Source organism: Aulonocara sp. 'chitande type north' Nkhata Bay, linkage group LG23 (assembly GCF_057382095.1).
Source record: "Aulonocara sp. 'chitande type north' Nkhata Bay isolate Kocher_YH1m ecotype deep benthic linkage group LG23, A_spYH_male_GT1.1, whole genome shotgun sequence".
In the NCBI taxonomy this organism is placed as follows: Eukaryota; Metazoa; Chordata; class Actinopteri; order Cichliformes; family Cichlidae; genus Aulonocara; species Aulonocara sp. 'chitande type north' Nkhata Bay.
In genome coordinates, this window is record NC_141365.1 from 27,207,726 (window position 1) to 27,230,062 (window position 22,337).

At 39.8% G+C, this 22,337-nt stretch overlaps 1 protein-coding gene across 2 annotated transcripts; it reads right to left on the reverse strand.

Annotated features, from left to right (window-relative positions):
* Positions 1-10,602: 10,602 nt before the first annotated feature.
* Positions 10,603-22,230, reverse strand: gypc (glycophorin C (Gerbich blood group)). 2 transcript variants are annotated; one of them, XM_086281874.1, is made up of 4 exons: positions 20,317-22,230; positions 17,766-17,861; positions 14,423-14,461; positions 10,603-13,623 (listed from the first exon to the last, which is right to left on the reverse strand). In XM_086281874.1, exons 1-4 carry the CDS (start codon positions 20,450-20,452, stop codon positions 13,424-13,426), a joined length of 471 nt encoding a protein of 156 aa, XP_086138000.1. In that variant the 5' UTR covers positions 20,453-22,230; the 3' UTR covers positions 10,603-13,423. The 2 variants fall into 2 exon arrangements, with proteins under 2 accessions (XP_086138000.1, XP_086138001.1); XM_086281875.1 differs by having other exon boundaries at positions 20,222-20,357.
* Between the last annotated feature and the right edge of the window lie 107 nt (positions 22,231-22,337).

Below are 22,337 nucleotides of genomic sequence, written 5' to 3' on the forward strand. Positions count from 1 at the left end.
CCGTATGTCTTAATCCAGATGTTCTTTGGGCAGCCCTTGTTAGCCTCCATGACCGGTATCCGGTCTTTAAGGGATAATGTGATGAATCCTGCTTCCGGGCCCAAAGTAGTCTGCATTGTTTTAACGCTTTGAATCTTGTTCTATTTAATCACAACAAGCCCCAAAAAACAGTCAGTGATCACTGTCGGCCTCTCTCGGTTTTTATTACCGCGAATCATTTTAAAGCTCAGTTTTTAATCCCTTAAATACAGGCCATTTACCATTTACCAGCTAGCCCAACTTCAGTAACCCTACAAACGTTGCTGCTGTTTACTTTCCTGTCTTCATTTATGTTAGAAGTGATAGCAGAGCTGTACGTTTTAATTTGTTTCATAAATCCCTGAGTCAGACCATGGTATATTATATTTAGATGGAAGCTAGCGAGCTAACTTCCTGCTAACTTCTAACTCAGTTGAATGTCATAAATTCCGTTTTCATGGATGCCTGGATGTTAAACTTAATTGTTACACCTGGCAGAGCAGCCACACTGATCATTTTATTACAGATGAACAAATTTAAACAGTTTTTCAGCTCTCAGTAATGCTGCAGTGATCATTTGACTTTGGGACCTGCAGGGGAGTTTGGGCCCAGACATGGCTAATAACGACAGACTCAAAGACCGGATAGTGCTGGTCTACCAAGTCGTAACCAGATCACTAATAGGCAAGTTAATTAATACCGTTGCTACACCAATACATGTCATCGTCCCAGAATGCATTGTGTGCGGAAAAACATGGCTGCTCCCACGGCTCCAAAATAGTTTTAACAACAAAGATTTAATGAATAACAAAAATATTGTAGTTATTCACAAGTATGATTTTATGTAGTGGAGATAATTTGCATCATATTTAGAGTAACTTGTCATAATAGTCAGGGTTCCTTTTGAGCATAGAAAAAAGTGCTTGTTGGAATGGGTGAAGGTGCTTTTAGTAAGAACCAATCCATTTACCATTCATATAAGACCTGTCCCCAGGTGAGGGGATTGAGCCACCTTCAAACATTTCTTCAACACAGCAGACGACTGCAGAAGTGCCTTTCAGTCTCTGTGTCTCATGACCCTGAGATACTTAAATTCCTCCACTCCACCTTTCAGACTTTTAGGCACCAATAGGCTGCAAACTGCCTGGGGCATTTTAGCAATTGAATTTAAAAGTACAGCATCACTGGGAACTGATCTGATGTACTTAATGGACTGGCACTACTGTGCTTACTGTATAGAAAGCTTCTGTACTATATTTGAGCACTCAAAGTGCTTTTTATTACTCATTCATTCATTCATACAAGTGCTTTTAATCTAACATTCACATCTCCAGTGGATGCAACATTACAAATCAGGTTTCAATACCTTACTCAAGAACCCGTTGACCGGAGGAGCCACCATTCAAACTACTAACTTTGTAGTTAATAGATTTGCTCCACCTTCTGAGCCACAGCTGCCCTAAATCAGGCCAAACACTAAGATACTCCATATGCAGGAATGGGTTTCTTGCAACCTTTGTATATTTTTGCATATACAAAAAAAAGTAGTGCTCCCTGTAAATTACAGAGTAATTTGTGTCAAGGTTCCTTTGGCCTCCAGTGCTGATGTGCTGTTTCTATCCACCTCTCCCAGGTCTTTCCCCTGCTGGCTGATTTGTGGCTCATTGTTGCTGCAGCTCGGGAAGTAGAGCAGGTCACTTACTAATCAGAAGGTTGGTGCATCGATCCCTGACTGTTCTCGGCTGCATGCCAAATATCCTTAGATACTAACCCCAAGTTGCTCTCCAATACATCCATTGAATGTTACATTGAAAGAACTTACACAAAAAAAGTGTTTTTGTGAATGAGGCAAGTCAAAGTCTTTTAAGACCTCAGAGCAAAAAAGCAGTAAACCAGTCTATTTGCCATTCATTGGCAGTTACTCACCGGCAAATTGGTAGATTCCCTTAGATATGCTAGTGGTTTTTTCTAGTTGCCTGTAGTTCAATTCAATTCAGTTTTATTTATACAGTGCCAAATCACAAAAATAGTTGCCTTAAGGCACTTTATATTGTAAGGTAGACCCTACAATAATACATACAGAGAAAACCCCCAAAATCATATGACCCCTATGAGCAAGCGACAGTGGGAAGGAAAAACTCCCTTTTAACAGGAAGAAACCTCCGGCAGAACCAGGCTCAGGGAGGGGCGGCCATCTGCTGCGACCGGTTGGGGTGAGAGAAGGAAGACAGGATAAAAGACATGCTGTGGAAGAGAGACAGAGGTTAATAACAAGTATGTTTCAGTGCAGAGAGGTCTGTTAACACATGACTGAGAACAGTGACTGAAGAAGAAAAACTCAATGCATCATGGGAATCCCCCGGCAGCCTATGTCTATTGCAGGATAACTAAGGGAGGATTCAGGGTCACCTGGTCCAGCCCTAACTATATGCTTTAGCAAAAAGAAAAGTTTTAAGCCTAAACTTGAAAGTAGAGATAGTGTCTGTCTCCTGAATCCAAACTGGAAGCTGGTTCCACAGAAGAGGGGCCTGAAAACTGAAGGCTCTGCCTCCCATTCTACTTTTAAATACTCTAGGAACAACAAGTAGGCCTGCAGAGCGAGAGCGAAGTGCTCTAATAGGGTGATATGGTACTACAAGGTCATTAGGATAAGATGGGGCCTGATTATTTAAGACCTTGTATGTGAGGAGCAGGATTTTGAATTCAATTCTGGATTTAACAGGAAGCCAATGAAGGGAAGCCAAAACAGGAGAAATATGTTCTCTCTTTCTAGTCCCTTTGTTTCAATAGTTCTCTTTGTAGGAATTCCCTGCTTTCTATCCTCACATCCAGATCTCCTCCCTTTCTCTGGATTACCCTCTGTTGCAAAAAACAGATTAGCTGATCTGTCTTCTTAAGAAATTTGGACCTCAGAATTCCTCGTTTCCCCACTTGAGCCCTTTTGTAATGCTGCATTCCAGATACCTTGGAGCTCAGATGTGGAAACGAGTTAGGGTGTTCTGGAAAAAGCAAGGAAAAAAAGGATTTGTTTTGCTCTTAACAAGGTAAAGCCATTCAGGTATCACTAGCAATACAGCACAATACTTGCTTTTAGAGCTTACAACCACCACTGTAGCACATTCATGGATAGAGCCTGATCAGTGCTCTGTGTGTGGTTTATTTAGTGAGTCACAAATATGCAACAGTGGCAGTACAGATTACAGATTAGTTTTACAGTTTCACTACTGTTTATGTTCAGTACCGCCATCTTGAAGTGTTAACCACTTTGCCAGTGGCAAATTTGAGTTGAGTGGGCGTTCCAGATTCAAACTCCAGCTGGGAACTTGGAAATTCTGACTTCCAACTTATTCGGGAATTCAGCATAAATAAGCTGTTTCATTTGGGTCCAGTGTTTAAGTTGTTGTACTGCTTGTTACATTACTTTGGGTTACCCTGCAAAATGGCCAAAACATAACAGTTTTTTGTTGATTTCATTTCTAAATAATTGGAAATAACACACAGGTTTAGCCTCAGAGGCCTGGGATCAGGTCAAACTCCCAGTCAGTCACCCTCCCCCTTGCGCACATGCATGTTTTTAGGAAAACCTTCTGGGATAAAGCCCTATTGTTTTGCAATTAAAAAAAAAACACTCCTCTGACGTTACAGCTCTATAAGTTGTTATATTATCATGTCATAAATATGCAAAGAATGCGTAAATATGCTGGCTTTCTTGTGTTGGAAAAGAGTCCACAAACCCTGGCTACAGATTCAAAACAACACTGTCCCGCTTTGACCCTTAATGCAGCCTGACTCACAGCCGAAGTGAATGGAGAAAAGTTTGGTAATCGGGGCCTGTCAGTGAAGGACGCACTCAAACAAACCCTCCCCATCTGAAAAACCCTCAGAGAGCTTCTTTCGCACGCGAAGGTGCCGCTCCGGCCCCCTCGTCCCGACATTCTCAGGTGGTGAATTCAGAGCGAGCGTGTGGGCGTGTGTGCGGCCGCCCCTCGAGTTTTGGGGGGCCGACAGTCAAGACTGTTATTACACACACACACACACACACACACACACACACACACACACACACACACACACACAGTGACTCGGCTCGTCTAGCCTCTTCGCTCATCTGGCATTGATTAACGTTACCCCACACACACACACACACTCACAGAAACATGAGTTGTGGTCTGTTACTGAGTAAATTGGGTTGGGATATACACACATAACACACACATATGTGCACACACACACCAAACAAAGAGTCATGTGACAGCGGCATCCCATGAACTCGATCACCCCTTCAAAATAAAAGCTGGCTTTGGGACTCTGTCTCTTGTTTTCTTGCTTTTTTGGAGGCCAAAACCTTTTCAGGACTTTCCAGGTGTGGCTTGTTAAACTGCAATTTAAGAATATTTAGTAATCTGAAACCTCTGACAATCCGTAGAAGAACTACAGATACTAACAATGTCATTTCAATCAGTTAAAGTGACAAATGCATCAGTTGTTGTGCACAACATTGTTTCTTCCAAGATATCCTGGTGGATATTAGCCAAACAACACATTTCAACAGTTCTAGTAGAAACAAATGCAACGAATGAAACAAAAGAGGCTTTTAAATAGATCAAATTGTTTCTGGGGAGGTCTTTTGCCCTTAATGACCTCCTCTGTTCCCTCAATAACGACAATTTTTCACACCTTGGTATGTGTCAACAAAGTTGTGGTTTAATGATGATAAGAATGGATTCTGGGGTTTTCCAATGGTAGCTGCATAGGCAGAGCCCACCCTCACTAACTTCTGATGCAAAACCAGTCATTTTGTTCTATAAGCTGGCCTGAAATATGAAAGAAACCTCTCAGCTTAGAGACAATTTCAAGGGTTACTCCTAGTCAACTTTCAGGGGTTAAAGGATTCGGTTCTAAAGAGAGAGCGGCTCAGCATTTCTACAAGCTCCGACCGACCACACCGGAGACGTACTTTGACACTCAGCACTAGGTCAAAAAAATCTGTCTTGTTAAATATGATATATGCGTCACATTTCTGTAATGATCTTTGTGGGACTGGTGGGTGGGACTCTGCCAAACTTCCTCTCCACTTCTCTGAAAAAGGCAGAAGAAATTAGCCGCCTTTCTGGGGAAATTCATATTGCCTTTTATCTTTTTTTTATTCCTTTCCCTGCTAAAAAAACAACAAAAAAGCAGTTCCAGCTCATTCTTTCCTTGGCTGCCGCACCGCTGTTGTTACCGAGAGCTCTGTTAGCTCAAAATCATTTGATGAACAATGAGCTAGTGAATCATACATAAAATTTCCCACTTTGGCGGAGCTCCAGTCACTCAAAAGTTTGGGCCTTAATGGTGTTTTTTTGTAGAGGGAAAAACCTGACAAAGTCCAGACGTTTTTGTTACATCCTCACCTGCTTGATTCTTAGCGTGTACAGGAGAATTATGCAGATGCTGTCTCATCACAGGCTCATAAAGCTAAGAGTTAATGAACCATCACATTGTGCAGTTCAAAGCCGCCCTGTGAACTCTCTCCTCCTCTGCTGGTGTGAGTCAGGTCTGTTAGTTTTAGCTAAAACAAGCATCGGCAGCTGCTTAGTGTCACAATTGTATGATGCAGGTGGAAGCTTCCTTCAGGGGAATAAGAGAGCAAAGGGATTAGAGATGCCTGAGACATTTTTTAATCTAAAAAACTGTTAAAAAAATACATTCGGATCAGTGTATGAAAACTACGCAAACACCTGCTCTGGTTTGTTTTCAGTTATTCAAATGGGTGCCTGCGGAGGTGGATATTTGAGCAGGCGCGACCAAAATAAACAACACGTCCTTCAGTTCAACTATTCATTCAAAGAACCTCACACAGAATTTAACTATTTGAATATTGCGTGCAATTCTAAAACCAGTACAAGGAGATGGATAACTCCCTGTATCAGTACATAAAATATCTAGATCCTTACAAATTATAAACTAATGATGTAAAATTATCAGGTTAAGTCTTAAAGAATAAACATTTGACTTTCTGATTAGCCTGTGCGCTGAAAACAACAACAACAATGATCAATTTCCTCAGCGTGAACCAGGAAGTAAACCATCAGGAAGCTGTCCTGCATGAAGCTTTTATTATGAGCATCTTCTTCCTCTTTTTTTCCAGCTGCTTTCTTTAGGGGGTCGCCACAGCTGATCATCTGCCTCCATGATCGTTGGCATGTGTCACACCAACCTTTTGCATGTCCTCCATCACTACATCCATGAACCTTCCCTGTGGTCTTCCTCTTTCCCCCCTGCCCGTCATTTTTGTGTTCATCAGCCTTTTTTTTCCAATGCATCCACTATCCCTCTTCCGCACGTGTCCACACCATCCCAGGCTGAGCTGTCCCTCTGATGTACTCATTTCTAATTTTGCCTATTCTCCCAGTGAAAATCTGATCATCTTCAGCTCAGTCTCTTATCTTTTTGTCAGTGCTGCCGTCTCCAAACCGTGCAACATAGCAGGTCTTGCTAATGTCTTGTAAATCTTCCCTTTACCCTTTCTGCTGTCACAAACCACCCCTGACACTCGTCTTCGCCCACTCCATCCTGCCTGCGCACTCTTCTTCACCTCTCTTGGTGGCTTTGGGTGGTTGACCCCAGGTATTTAAACTCATCCACCTTCACTGTTACACCTCTCTCTCTCATTCAAACAAATGTATTCTGTTTTGCCTCTACTGACTTTCATTCCTCTTCTCTCCAGAGAATACTTCTACCTCTCTAGGCTCTCCTTCACCTGCTCCCTACTCTCACTACAGATCACTTAATTAGCAGCATGCAAAGAACTATGTAATAAGTTTTGCTGGGTGTCAAAAAGCCATGCAGATTCACAGCATTTCCCAGCAGAAGATGGCAGTATACTCTGTCATATTTGTTTGTTTTGTTGTACTTCTTCATGTTCCTGTTTCCATGTTTTTCTGACTCTTTCAGTTGTTATTTAGTAACCTTTGACATAAGTTTTTTCATGTGTCTTATTGTGCCTTTTCCCTCCTTTCTGCATTAACTGCCATTCCTTTGTTGTCCCCACTTGTGTCACTTTCCCCATGCAGCCCTCAGTGTGCTGTATATCTAGCCATTTCTTTGTCTTTGTCCATCTGTCCATCACCCTGTGTTACTGTGCTTCCTGGTTAATCTTGAATGAGTTTGTCTTACATGGTGTTCCACAGGGATCCATTTTAGCACCATTACTGTTTACCGGTTAACTTCAACAAGTTACCACAAGGTCAGCTGTTATCAGAAGCAGAATGACAGTTATGATAAGTATGCCGATGACATGTGATAACTGGATGGCTAATGCCTTTCTGCAGTCACATCCTGATAAGATGGAACTTCTGATCGTTGGAGCTAAAACTGAAAGTCTGGAAAAACTCTAAACTGTCCTAAAAATGTCACATGGATAAAGAATCTGACTGTGCTGAGGTTGTTACACTAGAACTGATTTTAATGTTACATACTGGGGACATACTAGTCAACAATGAACTAGCTTATCTTCGACTCCATCTCCACCTCCACCTTTTATGCTCCAAAGAACATACTGTCTCGATCACAGTTTAAAACCAACTGAAAAGATTCCTGTTTAGCCTTTCAGCAGTTGAATTCCTGATCTTTAGGATCCTTTTTACCTTACTTCTGAGTTTGTTAGTGGATATCAGTTTGTAGGTTTGATTAATTTTACTGGACTACTGTAAGAAAAATTATCTTTTCATTATACTTTTACTGCTTTCATTAGTTTTTATGCATGGACTACTATCCTATTTAAGGTTGCCTTTTGTTGTTTTTATTGGTATTTAATGTTTTCAAATTATTATTTTTTACTTACTTGCGTCTGTCTATTGATTTAACATTTCATTATCAACAGAGACTTATTTTGGTAGTATTTTCAAGGGGTTTTCTTTTTGGTTCTCCACATACATTTGTGTCCTCTTCTGAATAAACCCTGACTCTGCATGTCTGTGATTTTCATGTTGTGATTCTGAAAAATGCTTTAAAGATGATCTTCAGATGAGAGTTTGGCTTCAGGCCTCATCAGTTTCAAAGCAGCTGTCAGTAAAAATGACCATTTGGTCGCTGAACAGCTGCAGTCAGAGTTTGGTTTGCATTGCCGGCAGTAGTCAGACCTGTTTCTCGTGGGTGACTCTGCCAGGACTGCCCTTTATCACCAGTTCTGTTCATAACTTTCAGGATTTCTCAGCACACCTTTTTGGTGACCTTAGCATCACCTCTGCTTTTTGTGGACAATGTGGTTATTCTGGTTTTATCAGTTGGTGACCTTTAGCTCACACTTGGGAATGAGAAGTCGCACCTCCAAGTCTGAGGCCCTGGTTTTCAGCAGGAAAAGGGCGGAGTGAAACACTGGGATTGGGGATACAAGCAGTGTAAATGAGCTTCCTCTGAAGAGGGTCTTGGTTCTAAATTGGAGAAAGGGAGTGGTCATTCAAGACAAGCTCAGAGTAGAGGTGGTCTAAGCATCTGGTCTGGATGCCTCCGGGATGCCTCCTACTTCAGGTGTTCCAGGCATGTCAATCTGGGAGGAAGCGATGGGGCATACCCAGGAGAAACAGGAGGAATAACATCTGTTGGTTTGACTTGAGAACTAGAGGAGGGTCTGAGGTTCTGTGCTTAGATTGTCCATGTGACCCGATGGATGGATGGAAATTCAAAGCAAAGTATTAATCAAATTAGCAGTAATTTGATGATTTAATAAGAAGCATTCAGTGTTTCTGTTACAAGGTGGCTTAGGTGGGCTTGTGTGTGTGTTTTGTCTGAAGGCAGTTCATTTCAGTTAACAAGGGTCACATGGTTTCAATTTGCAGCTTTTATTGGCTGATAAACACGCAGATGTGATAAATTTACTCTGACACTCAGGCTCTGTGTGTGTGTGTGTTTAGATATTTAACAGTGTAACATGAGCACACTCCTGTTTCTATAAAGATAATAAGATCAGATTACTTTTCCTGTATTTAAATTCCCTCATTTGACTGCTCGCATCTCTTTCTTCATCTCTGATCTTTTGCTTTTTCTTCCGCCCTCTCCCTCTGCTTTCCCCCTCTTCTTTAAATTCAGTGTTATTGATCATAACTAAACTGACTTGAATGTGATCGCGCCCTCCGAGTCTGTTTCAGTGCAACAGCACACACTGCAGGCCAGTGTTGGCATTACACCCCAAAAGGCTTCATTTTCTGTCAGTTTTCTTGCTGTCAAAAGCCGAGAATTAAAGTAATTTAAACTCAAATACTATGTTTTAGACATTTCATATTTAACAGGTGTTTGATTCAGGAACAAGTGATGCTGAGAAAAAAGAGTTACTGGAGGAGAAAACCGAAGAAATTAAGTGAAGTGATGTGATTATCCCAGCTGAGAGGCAGGAGGCAGAGTCACCCTGGACCCTGTGTGAGTCTATCACAGATCATATGATTACAAATTTAGATATTTATTCTGAGTTGTTGTAGTTTTGATCATTTATGAACCTTTATTGCTGTTGTTTACAAGTAGGATGCAAACCTAAAGAAACCAGGTCGCTGTACATGTGGTAAGAACTTGTTTGGATTTGGGTTTTTTGTTTATTTTATTTTCCTCATGTTTCAACTCACCAAAACATCCACCCGGTTACCAGAAGTTACCAGAAGTCTGTGGTGACTCAAATCTAAAAACGAAGGCCAGACATTTGTATTCAAACCATCAGCAGCTTAGAGGAATAACAACAATAATCTGGCATTGTGGATCGGAGCTGAAAGTGAAACCGGCCGGACCACACACACACACCCTCAGCTCCTTCCTGCAGCGAGTCCAAGTCAAGCTTTGGATGGAGCTGATGGCTGTTACCCGAAAGCATGAGTCATCATGGACGACAGATCGAAGTAAAAACAAACATACTGAAGTTCTTCCACTCTGACGCATCCTGCTGCTGCTGGTCAGACACAAAACAGCAACTTTGCCACATCAAGGCTTCGGTGGCTGTTGGGCTCAAGCTGCTTTTAGAGCCTCATGGCCACCAGGGAGCTGATTTCTTCTTGCAGGATATCTTTGCCATGCTACTGTCACGCCGTTTGGACCAGCTTTTAGCTTCATGTGGTGATCATTAAACTGATATTTATGTTGCAAACGGGATGAAAAATCTTTAATTTTGTATTTTAAATTAATCTGAGGTTCATCCAAAAGAACAGGCCCTCAAACGCTGTTTTCTCTAAATTATATCTTTTAAATATAACTATATGTAAGCTTTTATTTATTATCAATAACGTGTGTAGATTTCTTCAGTGAAAAGACTGCATCCTTAAGGTTTGGGTTTAACATAAACACAGTTTAGTTAATGTGTAGAAAATGTTTCCTATGTTTTGTTTGGAAAAAAGCACATTTTTAGAAGAAACTGTTGATAAGTTGCAGTCACGCATAAGCCCCAACACAGTACTGCAGTACAGCACTTTGCGTGAGTGGACTCGGTCTTCGTTTGTAATTTCTTTATCTTTAAAAAGAAAGTAAGAAAAAGTGCTGGGCTGAAGGTCAGGAGTGCAGTTTCACATTTCAGCCACCAGAGGGGGTTTATCTTCAGCACATTGACGCACCAGAAAGTGACAGTGTCACAAAGTATCAAGTTTATTAATGTACTTTTAGAAAAACATCAGCAAATAAAATAGATTTTACTAAAACAGGATAAAATCAATAAAGTCTGCTGGAGCAGAAAACTGGAGCTTTGATGATGGGAAAACAGACAGAAATGCACCACTCTGGGCTGGAAATTTACAAAGATTTTTTCCTCCCTGCTGATTCATAACTGTCACATGTTAGTCAGACTCCAACCTGTAGTTAGTTGTTTATTACTTTGACCTCAAAATATGACAACAAACACAATGGAAAATCACCAGCAGTAAGCACTCCGGTAGATGTTTATCTTCATCTGCTAGGCTCATTTGAACTTTCAGCTTCTTTGGCAGGATGGTGCAAAAACTGCCTGACAACATAGAGACTCGCAACAGCTGTAAAAGTTTTAGAAATAAGAAGCTTGTGAAGAATGTGAGATCTGAGGCCAAATTCTTGAAACGCTGAGAAAAACAACTCAGTACTCAGGAACAAAAATGTTACCAACGTTAAAATAAAGGTTATTTAAACGTGTTGCTATTTATTTTGGTCATCAATCACGTGAATTGTTAATTATATGGACTCAGCGAGTTGTTTCTGTACGAAAATCTTTATGCTGGCCCCAAGGTGCACAACACAGCGAGAAAATGGTAAACACAAGATGTACACTGCTCTGCCAAGAAAGAAAAGTCTGCCTGGATTTAAGAGCTTTCCACTGGATTACTACTGCAGTCATTAATATATTTCTGCTGGCAAAAGCTTATTTAATGCTAACAGATGCTGTGAGAACTTCTTTCTTTTGTTAGACAACCATGTTGGAGGATGTATCGAAGGGATGTGGAGAAGATGTTACACTTTTTTTTTTTAACAACGAAGGCCATTTCTGAAACTGCAAAAACTGGACAATGATAAAAATCATGAAAAATAAAATAAAAATCTTTAATGATCATTTAAATATTTAGTGAAATCAAATCATAAAAAATGATAATAGAGCTCATGGCAAAGTTTAATAAGCAAGTTAAGAGCACTTCCACAGGCAGTGTGAAGAGAAAATCAGGGGATTGGCATTAAAAGGCTGTACAGCCTTAAGGAAACCACCGATCAGTGATGCTAACTGAGAAAACAAAAGGACAGGGAGCAAGCAGACTGGGCTCAGGAGCAATGGGAAAAGGTCATGTCATCTGGCGAGCGCATATTTAGCTCCAGAGGGATGGGTGCTAGGGCTGTGCCATATTCACACTACAGGCACAACACAGGCACGTCTCACAGTGAGAGAGGGCTCTGAGTAAAAAAGAAAGCCACTTCAACAACCACCAACAAAATACAGTACGCTGCAAAATATGGAGGAAAAGTTGAGGCAAAAAATACATGGTTGAAGGCACGTGAGGAGCAGATGCTAGCAATCAAAAGGAAACAAAGTCAAGCTAGCATGGCTGGAGCTAGCTCCACTCTATAAGATTGGAAGAGCAAGAAGCAGATGGAAATTTCTAAGCAAGGTCAGGTTGAAATTATTTTTCAATTTTATTTTATTGTTCACCTTCTGAAGATTTACAAGGTTCAGTTATGTTAGCACTGTTAAGCTAATTATTTAAGCTATTTCCCTGCCTGGGCTACTTTTGTACCTAGATCTGACTAAGGTTGTGGCACAGTATGTAAGGCTACTATTGGACTATAATGCCACTGCAGCTTGGTGCTGGCACATTAACTAATCAACCATCAGTAACAGTAGCTCAATGGAAAAGAAGGAAAATGCCCTTTGTTTTGTTTGCACTCATAAATGCTGCTGTCTGAGATCAAATGTAATTCAGACACAAATATCATTATCACAAATGTCCTTTAAAAATGAAATTTTGAGGTTATATCAATCATCATTGGGATGAAGTAGCATGCCTAGTGCCAACAGTAGAGACCTGTGAGGGGAGTCTTATGATGTGAGGTTGAGTTCAGTTGGTCAGGTCTACGTTTATCAATGATTTATGTTCAAACGGTGAGGCCAGCTGACTGCCTGAATGTGCTGAATGACCAGGTTCTGCCTGCCCTGATGGTGCAGGCATCTTACCAGATGACAATGGCAGCATGAGGCATCATTTTCACGCATGGATTGGTCACAACAGAGTCCAGACCATAACCCCACCTTTGACATTTGCTGAAGAACCTTTTATGCAGCCATCTGACCGCACTCATGATCAATACACAGCCATGGAGAAAAATGAAGGCCAATCTGAAGGGAAATAAGTGTAACAATGCACTGAATAACTTTTCAGTTTTTTTAGTTTATGTTTTTTGCTGCTTTTAAAACTGTTTTTGTTCTTTTTGCAGTTTTTTCTGTTCTTTCTGTTTCATCTTCCCTCTCTTTTTTATTGTAGTTGAGCTCATCTTGGTTTTTTTTTTTCATTACTTTAAGTCTTGTGTTTTCTGCTTTTTTCTGTTTGGCACCTTGGGGCCACCATAGCTTCAGGATACCACAGTCAGTCATAGGATGAAAATGCCTGCTTGTAATTTATGCAGCGTCGCTGCATTAAAGTGGAGCTTTTAAGGAGGGAACAATGTAAACACAGGTCTACCGAACACAAACCACATCTTAGTTTCTTTTGGTTGTTCACATTCCTGAGAAGGGCTCACATTTCAGACAGTCGTGCTTTGCTCACATTTAGTGGTGCCAACATGCAAAGGTGCTCAGTGCAATTTTTAAAACCGGCTACTTCTAAAAACGTTAAACTTCCCTTCTCACATATTTGTTGTTTGCTGAGTGCAACAAAGCTACAAAGCTCTCAAGTCTGCAACGTGAGTGACACTTTTGTCACTATTTCCCATTTCCCCCCCTTTATTTCTCCTCTTTGGCTGTCAGAGGTTCCTCAGATTGGAGCGCTTCATCAGAGCCAACAGAGTCGCCGTCACCGCTGTCGGCGTCCTCGTCTTTCTCCTCCATCTCGTTGGTCACGTATTCGCCTTTATGTCTGGACAGGCACCACATCAGCACGGTGATGACGCAGATCATTAACAACAGCACTACACTTACGATTCCTGTGACGACAGAGGGAAATATCATCACAGAGCCCCCAACTATGCATTTAAAGCATCACTTTCATTGCAATTCAACATAGAATTCAATATCCTGCCTATGGAGTCTGCTGTGTCTCTATTTTTACTTTTCACTTATAAAGCGAAGTTCATGTATTTCATGAACTGATATCTGTAATGAACTGACATAAAAACCTGATATATATTATTAACTGACATTTGCATTTAGTGAACATTTCTGCTGGAGTAACAATTATAACAAGAAAGAAAAACTAATAAAATAAAAACTTCTTTTAAAAATCCAAATTTAGAAACTTTAACACATTAAAGAATACTTCAATTTTATATCCCACTATTAGTAAAAACTTCATTAACTGAAACAAAAAATTCTGGAGAATACGAGACCTGTAAAAATTTTTCTTTTAACAAATTAGAACCAAATTTAATCAATTACTAAAATTATAGATTAAAGAGGTAGTTACATTTCCAAATATGTTCTTCTATTTCCTTATTTATCCCTTAGATTTAATAATTTAATTTAAATAAATCTACATCTACAGTTTAGTCTTTAAAACTTGCATTTTATATTTAAAGCTATTAGTATTATTATATTGGTCGATGATTATTTTATCACATTCCTGACTACATATGATTTGGTCGTTGGAAATAAGATTTGAAAATCATTAATCCGTACAGAACAAGTTATTAAGCAGAACATCTTTTTCATTCATGTGAACTGAAATAAAATTCAGCAGATTCACACTCATTGTTGAACATCATAAGAAAAGAAGTCACTTCTCACCACCAATCAAAGCGGCAAAATCTCCAGTGTCATAGGTTTCTGTAAAGACATGAAAATTAAGTCAAACTCAGGTGACGTTTGATATCTAAATCAAATGACATACAGTAGAGGTTAAAATACAAACTTCTGTGTCAGATTCATCTTGTAGAAAAGCTACAGAGGTCCAGATAAAAGTCAGTGACAAAGGCAAAGTGAAATTTTGAATCATTTTCTCAATCTACAGCCTCCTCGCTCATGTACTGTCACAAGCAGCAGCTCACAATATTAAGTTATCTGGGGGACACAAACAGCCGTTTGTGTTTACATTTTCCCTCAGAGTCCAGCCGTGCGTGGCATTCAAACAACGGCCGTCAATTTAAGAGCCTCAGTGTGTGTAGAAGCAACATGACTGCAAGGCCAAAAAGAAACGTTACACACCATATTTTAGAAAACAAGTGAGCAAAATCAAGAAAGATATATATATCAGTGTTTATGAGGTTTATGGTACCTAAAAGTTTCATAGTTTAAGAAAATCAAAGCCAAATTTAAAGGATAATAATGATGAAATTTGATGAGAAGTTGTTGTTTTAAGTTTGCTGATAATAAAAATGACTGTTTATGCAAACAGAGCTACTCTTTCACTTTTAACTTTCCAAAGATTTACCAAGAAAAAAAGTTTGCTGTAAGTTCCTGGAAAAGCATGTTAACTCATTAATACCAATACAACTGTTGTGTATAGGTGTGTTTGTTCAGAAATAACTATTTTTTGCTGTTCATGTACACAAATAGCCACTTTTTTTTCTTGTCACTGTGCATACATTTGTAACATATTTCAACAGGTAACAGTATCCGCTTCAAAAACTAACCTTTAATTGATTAACAATAATGCTTTTGAGGAACCTAATAAAAAGTAAAATTACTGTTCAGAAAAAAAAGCCAGTATCTTAAGAACATAACTTCCAGATACTGTTGATCTGCTATAGATAGTTTTAAGAGCTGATGCATCTTTTCTTTTGTCCTCCACTTGTTTAGTTCCTCAAATCTTTTAAGGACACACTGCACACCATGCTGAGATATGCCAAGTTTTCAACTAAAGCTCTTTGGGAATCAGCTTGTTGGTGCAAAAATATTATTTTATGTCTGTAACTGTGTTAACTTTGGTATTTAATAAATTAAAGAAATTTGAACAAATGATATATTTTTGTGACAGGCTGCTAGTAACAAAGTGCCTAAAGATGCTATTTGAAATTCATTCTTTGCTAAGTTGTCTGATATTTGTAGACACAACACTGGATCGAGGCAGCACGGTGGCACGGTGGTTAGCACTGTTGCTGCACAGCAAGAAGGTCCTGAGTTCAATTCCACCATCAGGCCGGGGTCTTTCTGTGTGGAGTTTGCATGTTCTCCCCGTGTTTGTGTGGGTTCCCTCCGGCTTCCTCCCACCGTCCAAAGACATGCAGCTTGTGGGGATAGGTTAATTGGATAATTCAAATTGCCACTAGGTGTGAATGGTTGTCTGTCCCTGTGTGTTAGCCCTGCGACAGACTGGCGACCTGTCCAGGTTGTACCCTGCCTTTCGCCCTATGACAGCTGGGATAGGCTCCAGCGCCCCCCGCGACCCTGAAAAGGATAAGCGGAAGTGGATGAATGGAACACTGGATCATCCCTTGAGTTAAGTGCCTTAAGTGAAAATGAGTGAAAAAGCAGCCAATATCCACAGAAAAAACTTCAGAAGGCCTAAAGATCTGTTGCTCAAGAGAACTTTATAACATTACTGGAAATTCTGGCTCCTTGGAAGCAAAAATATAAAGAAATGTTTCTCAAGACTTTTGCACTGCAGGTTATTTTGCAATGGCATGTTACAGTTTGTTTCTGTTTGTAGACTTCTGATTGGCCAGTGTTTCTGTATCGCCACCTGTTGCTATGGCATCTTGACAATGCTTAACATCATTTTTTTGCATTTCACGTCGATAGACCTTTCAAACTGAAATTGAAAATCGCAGTTTTTTGAAAGATACCTGTGTACACGATGACTTATTAACAGCAGAATTCAGCAATTTGTTGTTCATATGTGTTAAATCTCTATATCTGATGTGTCTAATATTAATCAAGCATTCTTCTAAAAAGAAGCAGAGAACACTAAGTGTTTAACAACACTTAAGAAAAGACCCTTTGGCTGTTGCAGTTCAATATAAAAGTTATTTCTAGGCTGCGTTGGTCCTGCCAGGCCCTGCTGTGGAAACGAGGACAGGTACGAGCGTTTTAGGCCCTTATCTCCACAGCGACAGACCCCCGAGGCGTCACGCTCGCTCCTTCCCATGCTCCACTCTGACATCGGGCTGATAAGACACTCCCTGCTAACGCACACAAACATCTCGGCTGGTTCACTGTGTTTGCAGGGTGTTTGTCCCACAAACTGGATGTTGAATTTTAGTGTCCTAAAATCTAAATCTATTAAAAAAATGATTATGCATGTGATAAGATTTTTGGGGCTGGTTTAAATTTGTTATTCAAGCAAAAATAATGGTGCAATTATACAATTTATAAGGCAATTATTTTGTGATTAGTGGGGCAATCAGCTGCTTTTCCAGTGTCCCACTGAGTTCTGCACATGGACTCCAGCTCCAGTCTGTGCAGACATCATGACCAATACAGATCCTAATGAAAAAAATCTTTGATAGGCATTAATCACCGTGATTTTAGTGGTTTTCTTCGATAATCAGACATCGGACACAGACATGTACAGTGCTCATATACAGAATAGTCTTGAATCATTATGGAATGCACTGTGTGAAATGTAACCATCACATTTACAAATACACGATAATCTCTACAGTACCTGACATTAAACTGAAAATAAAAAAATCAGCACTTTGTCATAACACTCTGGATCCTCCTGTAGGTCATCTTTGTCATCTGTGATAAATCAATACACCCACCAGTGCACAGGAGAAATAACAGCTGTAGCTAAACCGGCAAATTGCTCTTTCAAGATGTCAACAAATCCTGTAGCGCACCAACTCTTTTGTATTTGTTTTTGATTTATTCATAAGAAATAACTATACAAATGCGAATATTTTATTATAACTGTAATCCTGTGTAGCAGAATTAGATTAATATAAAATATAAATCAACTAATCTCTTTATGAACACTGTTAAGATTTTGAATAAACACATATACAAACTTATCAAACAAATTAAAATAATAATAAAAGTGTAAAAAAAACATTTAAGCAGCAACAACAGACAGCAGATAGATGAGTGATGTTTCCCTGTGATCTACTTATGCTATATTCATGTTTATTGAACAAATGTTATGGTGAAATAAAATAAAAGACAATTCACACATTTTCCAGGCACATACCCTTGGGTCCTATCTTGGTCACAAGGTCTGAAAAAGGAGAGGGGCTTGTTCCTGACAAAGGGGGCACTGTTGCGTGAGCGTCCATGCTGAAGTGACCTGTGAAGAAACAGCATGATTTATGAATAAAATTCTTCTTGCAGTTAAACTGATGATAATTTCATTTACAGCTAGTGCAGCTAATTTCCTACAAATTTTCCTCTTAATTAGCTGCATTTTCGCTGCAATATTTTAGTTATTTTACGCTGGACCATCTGCTGATGTAATCTCTCCAGCATGTCCTGGCTCTGGCCTGGGGCCTCCTCACGTAGGACGTTCCCACTCTACTCTGAGCCCTTTATTAAAGACCGAGCTCCTCACCGTCTCTCTAAAGTTGATCCCATCCACACTTTGGAGGAATGTCATTTCAGCTGCTTGTATGTGGGATCTCATTCTTTAGGTCACAACCCACAGCTCGTGATGATTGGGGATATTGGTTTGATTGGTTTATTGTGTTATTAATTCTCATTAAAATCTATTTATTTAGCTTTAAGCAATAAAGGCCACAGAAACTATTCTGTTAGGCTTAGGTGTTAAAAACTACTTGTTCAGGAGGTAAGAAGTAGTTTTAAAGTTTTGCTGACTGTCAAGAAAGAAAAAGGACATAAACATGGCTAAACATCATGGATACCCCTGGATTCTGGAAGGCTAATCCCTGGTCAATCCCTGTGCATTTTAATGTCTTGTCAGGGATTTAAATGCTCTCTCATTCTGAACATTGACATAGATATGTGTTTCCAGCAAATATAAACTAGAAATTGTTGAGACGAGCATGAGAGAAATGGCTACAGGCCTTACATAATACTTTGTGTTGCTTCCACCCATTGAGTCTGACTCTAATGACACTTTACAGATGTGCACTCGTAATCAAGATCAAGTTTGAAGATGCAGTGCAGTCTGGGAATTTTTGTAAGTTCAGTAATCATTGGCTAGAACTTTGTGATGACGATGGACGTAGCGGCTGCTTAACGGACTGATACTTATGGAAAGGAATGTTTTACTACCAACCCCATTCACCATCCAAACACCTTCATCCAGTACTTTATTCTGTTATCATGGGTACTCAAACAGTCTGATAGATGCATTGGGAGGAACTGGGGGTTCAGTGTCTTGCTTAAGGACACTTTGACACATATGCTGTAGGAGCTTGGTATCCAATCACTGACTACCTGATGGATGGATGGGTGGATGGGTGGATGGATGGATGGATGGATAGATAGATGGATGGATGGGTGGATGGATGGATGACCCACTCTACCTCCTGAGCCATAGCTTCCTCCTCAACCTTAATGAGTTTGGTATAATGATGATGATCAACAAATTTCTGTCTATTAAAAAAGTGACTCAGGTTGTTGAATCAAGAGTTCAGGTTTAGAGATGCCTCAGCATCCTCTGAACATGGGTATTGATTTTGTTGACTGCAAAGCCAATGACCAGTGTTCATCAGTTTTTGTTCAACTTACCTTGTGCTTGTTTGTTTCCCTGACACCAAAAAAGCAACATTGGTACCAGGTCAGACTTTCATTTTCTTGCCTGACATCTTTACAGTCTTGTCAGTGCACACATTAAGCTTTTCCCACCACAAACAACACCCTAACTTGGATCCTAACATATTAGAAACTCAATACACAAAGGTGCCTGAAATAATGTTCAGTTTTCATTTTATCCTATTACCTCATGTGAATCCTTGAGGCTTACGATCAGGAAATTTTTAAAGAAATGTTATGAGGAGCATATCCAGGAAATAAGCTGGAAACCCAAACCAACAGTTGTATAACCCTTCCTTTTAAAGTGATTAGTTTTAACTTCTTGTATCGTGATCCCCTCAGGAACTTTTTTCTCAGAGCCAGATTTGAATTCTCTGCCAGATGTTTTGACAGCAGTGAACTAAGTTTGTGTCTGCAAGTGAGAAATCCAGTCAGCATCTCCAATTGTGTCAGGGTTTTTCTGACCCAGTGAACATTTCATTTGTAAAATGCTCCATCTTAGCACATTTCACCACACAATAGAGCCTTTCAAGGGAAATCCATTTTTTCCTGACTCATGAACTCGAGGTGTCGCACTAAAATGCATCCAAAGCGTCGACGTTTGCCTCCATAACAAGAGTCATGCTTCGGGTAAACAGCTGCAGAGCATTAAAGTGTAATGCACAAATATGACACTTTAATCACCAGGTTATTTGAGTTTAATGCTCTTTAAACATCCCTAACTGAGGTGCCTAAGGTTTTTATTTGTTTCCACTAAAACAGTACGTTAGTTTCACACATGCAACTTTTAAAATAAGTGAGAACAGATTGTTGACCACTGACTATAACCTGAAAACAAAGTGCCCAACAGTTTGTTTGCAGAGCAGCTCGTTCTGCTCAAAGCAACACAAAACCACAGCAAGGATTTTGACATAAAGACAAAAAGAAGCTCACCAGTTTCTGAGAGTCAGCAGGCAACTCTTCCTACGCCGACAGAGTGTACGTTGGACAACACACACAATTCAAAACACACTCACAAACACACATACGGATGGGTGTGGTGTCAGTCCCCAGGGTCGAGATCTGTTCCCCCTCTGGCCAATAGCGGAGCTGACTCCACCTCTCTGATCCTAAACAGCCTGCAGATGTCTGAGTGCATGCAGCTGACAACGCCTCTTGCATCATCTGTTAACACACAGAGGAGCACTTCAGTGTGTGTGTGTGTATGTGTGTTTTTGTTGTTTGGCCCTTGCGCACGTCCTGTGCTGAATAATCCTTACCTTCAGCCTGGTTATTAATGTGAACCATCTTCTTTTAGACAAATAAAGATGGTTTCTTAACAAGAAAATGGTGTTAGTTTTTTGCCTTCCTGTTTTACTTTGAAAGTTAGTCTTGCTTTGGTTTGACTTCCTGCTTTTGTTCTTTTCCCTCCTTTGTGTATGTCAGATTGTTTTGTTGCCTTCCTGTGTTCTGTACTTGTGGTCTTGTTTTGTACTTTTGGAGTTTGTCTTTCTTGGTTGCCTTCAGTTCTTATACTAAACTATATATCTAGCACTTTTTTGTTATATGTTTCATTACATTTTTCTTTTGTGGAGTTTGCATGTTTTCCCTGTGCCTGCATGGATTTCTTCCAATAGTCCAAATACATGCATATTGAATTAATTATGGATTCAGTGCAGGAATTGATGGTTGTCTCCATCTGCACTGTAATAGACTTGCACAGCACACTTTCATCCTGCTGTGTCACATAATGCCACCAATGCTATTCAAGGTGTATGACTATCCCTGTCAGTATTGACCATCAAAAAATGTTTGTTAGGAGGTTGAAGGAGTGGTGGAGTTAAGAGGCATTTCAGCCGTTAGTACCTCTGACCTTCATTTATGTTCACTTGTTGGTTAGGTTTAGACACTAAAAAGTACTTGGTTAGGTCTGTTTGGTATTAAAACACACCATTAGACCATTAATCTTTGACAGAAATCTTGCCATCTTGCTAATGCCACAACCCAACATCAAAAATGAGACCTAATAGTGGCTGTTATGCTACAGTTACACTTGGGAAAACAGTTGCTGGGATAGCATGACCAATATTATTACTGAACACAATGAATTTGGGAACTTGTTGCCTTTGAAGTGGTTGCTTTAAAGACAACCACTCACAGTTAGTTGCCATCTTCAAAGAGACTCGGGTTTGCTGTGATGAAACGGCAATAACATGAAGTCAGTCTGTTGTCAGTTTGTAATTGAATGGGGTCAAGTTGCCAATCGGTTTGTGGCAATGCAGCGATTGACTGTGATAAACTCTGTCGCTGTCTGCATATACAGAAATTATCTACTCACATCTACAGTCCAGCCACAACCTAAAAAATCCGAAACAGAAATTCTTGCATAGTTTCTCAGGACAGTTATTTAACTGCAACATGACATAGGCATTCACAATTCTAATTTTTTTTATTCGAATATACCCAGAATACAACCAGTTGGCAACCAAATCCCCTGTTGCACCGTGTTTTTCTTGGTACCAAGGATGTTGCTATCCGATTTTTACTCTAGTAATAACAAACAGCTTCCGTCGATGATAAAGGGAATGATTAGTTTGATGTATTTTTCTTTTAAGCTCACACTTGTGATGAATGAGTTTTGATAGCTGTTCTTGAAGGAGCACGTACAGATCACCAGAATTTCTTGGACTGTTATAACTGTGAACTGCTGATCAAAAGAGGTTGTGGACTTCACCTGACTCTCCTTCATATTTGTATCTTATTTTATTATTTGAAGTATTTCCATTAAACTTTAAGAAATGTTGGACTTGTTTAGCAATCCATTCATGTTCTGATGACCTGTCATGTACCTCATCATCATCCCAAAATCAGCATGAATAGACTCCATCACCTAAGAGACCGTAAATAGATGAGCCATTAAGAAAATGAATGGATGCTTTAAAAAACTGTCATAAAGATGAAACATGCTGATTAAGGTGCACTCTAAAGAGAAATATCCACTGATGCCACTTAATTTTTATGACTCACACTGAGTCATATTTGTGCTGCAAATGTGAAGTTACAGGAATAA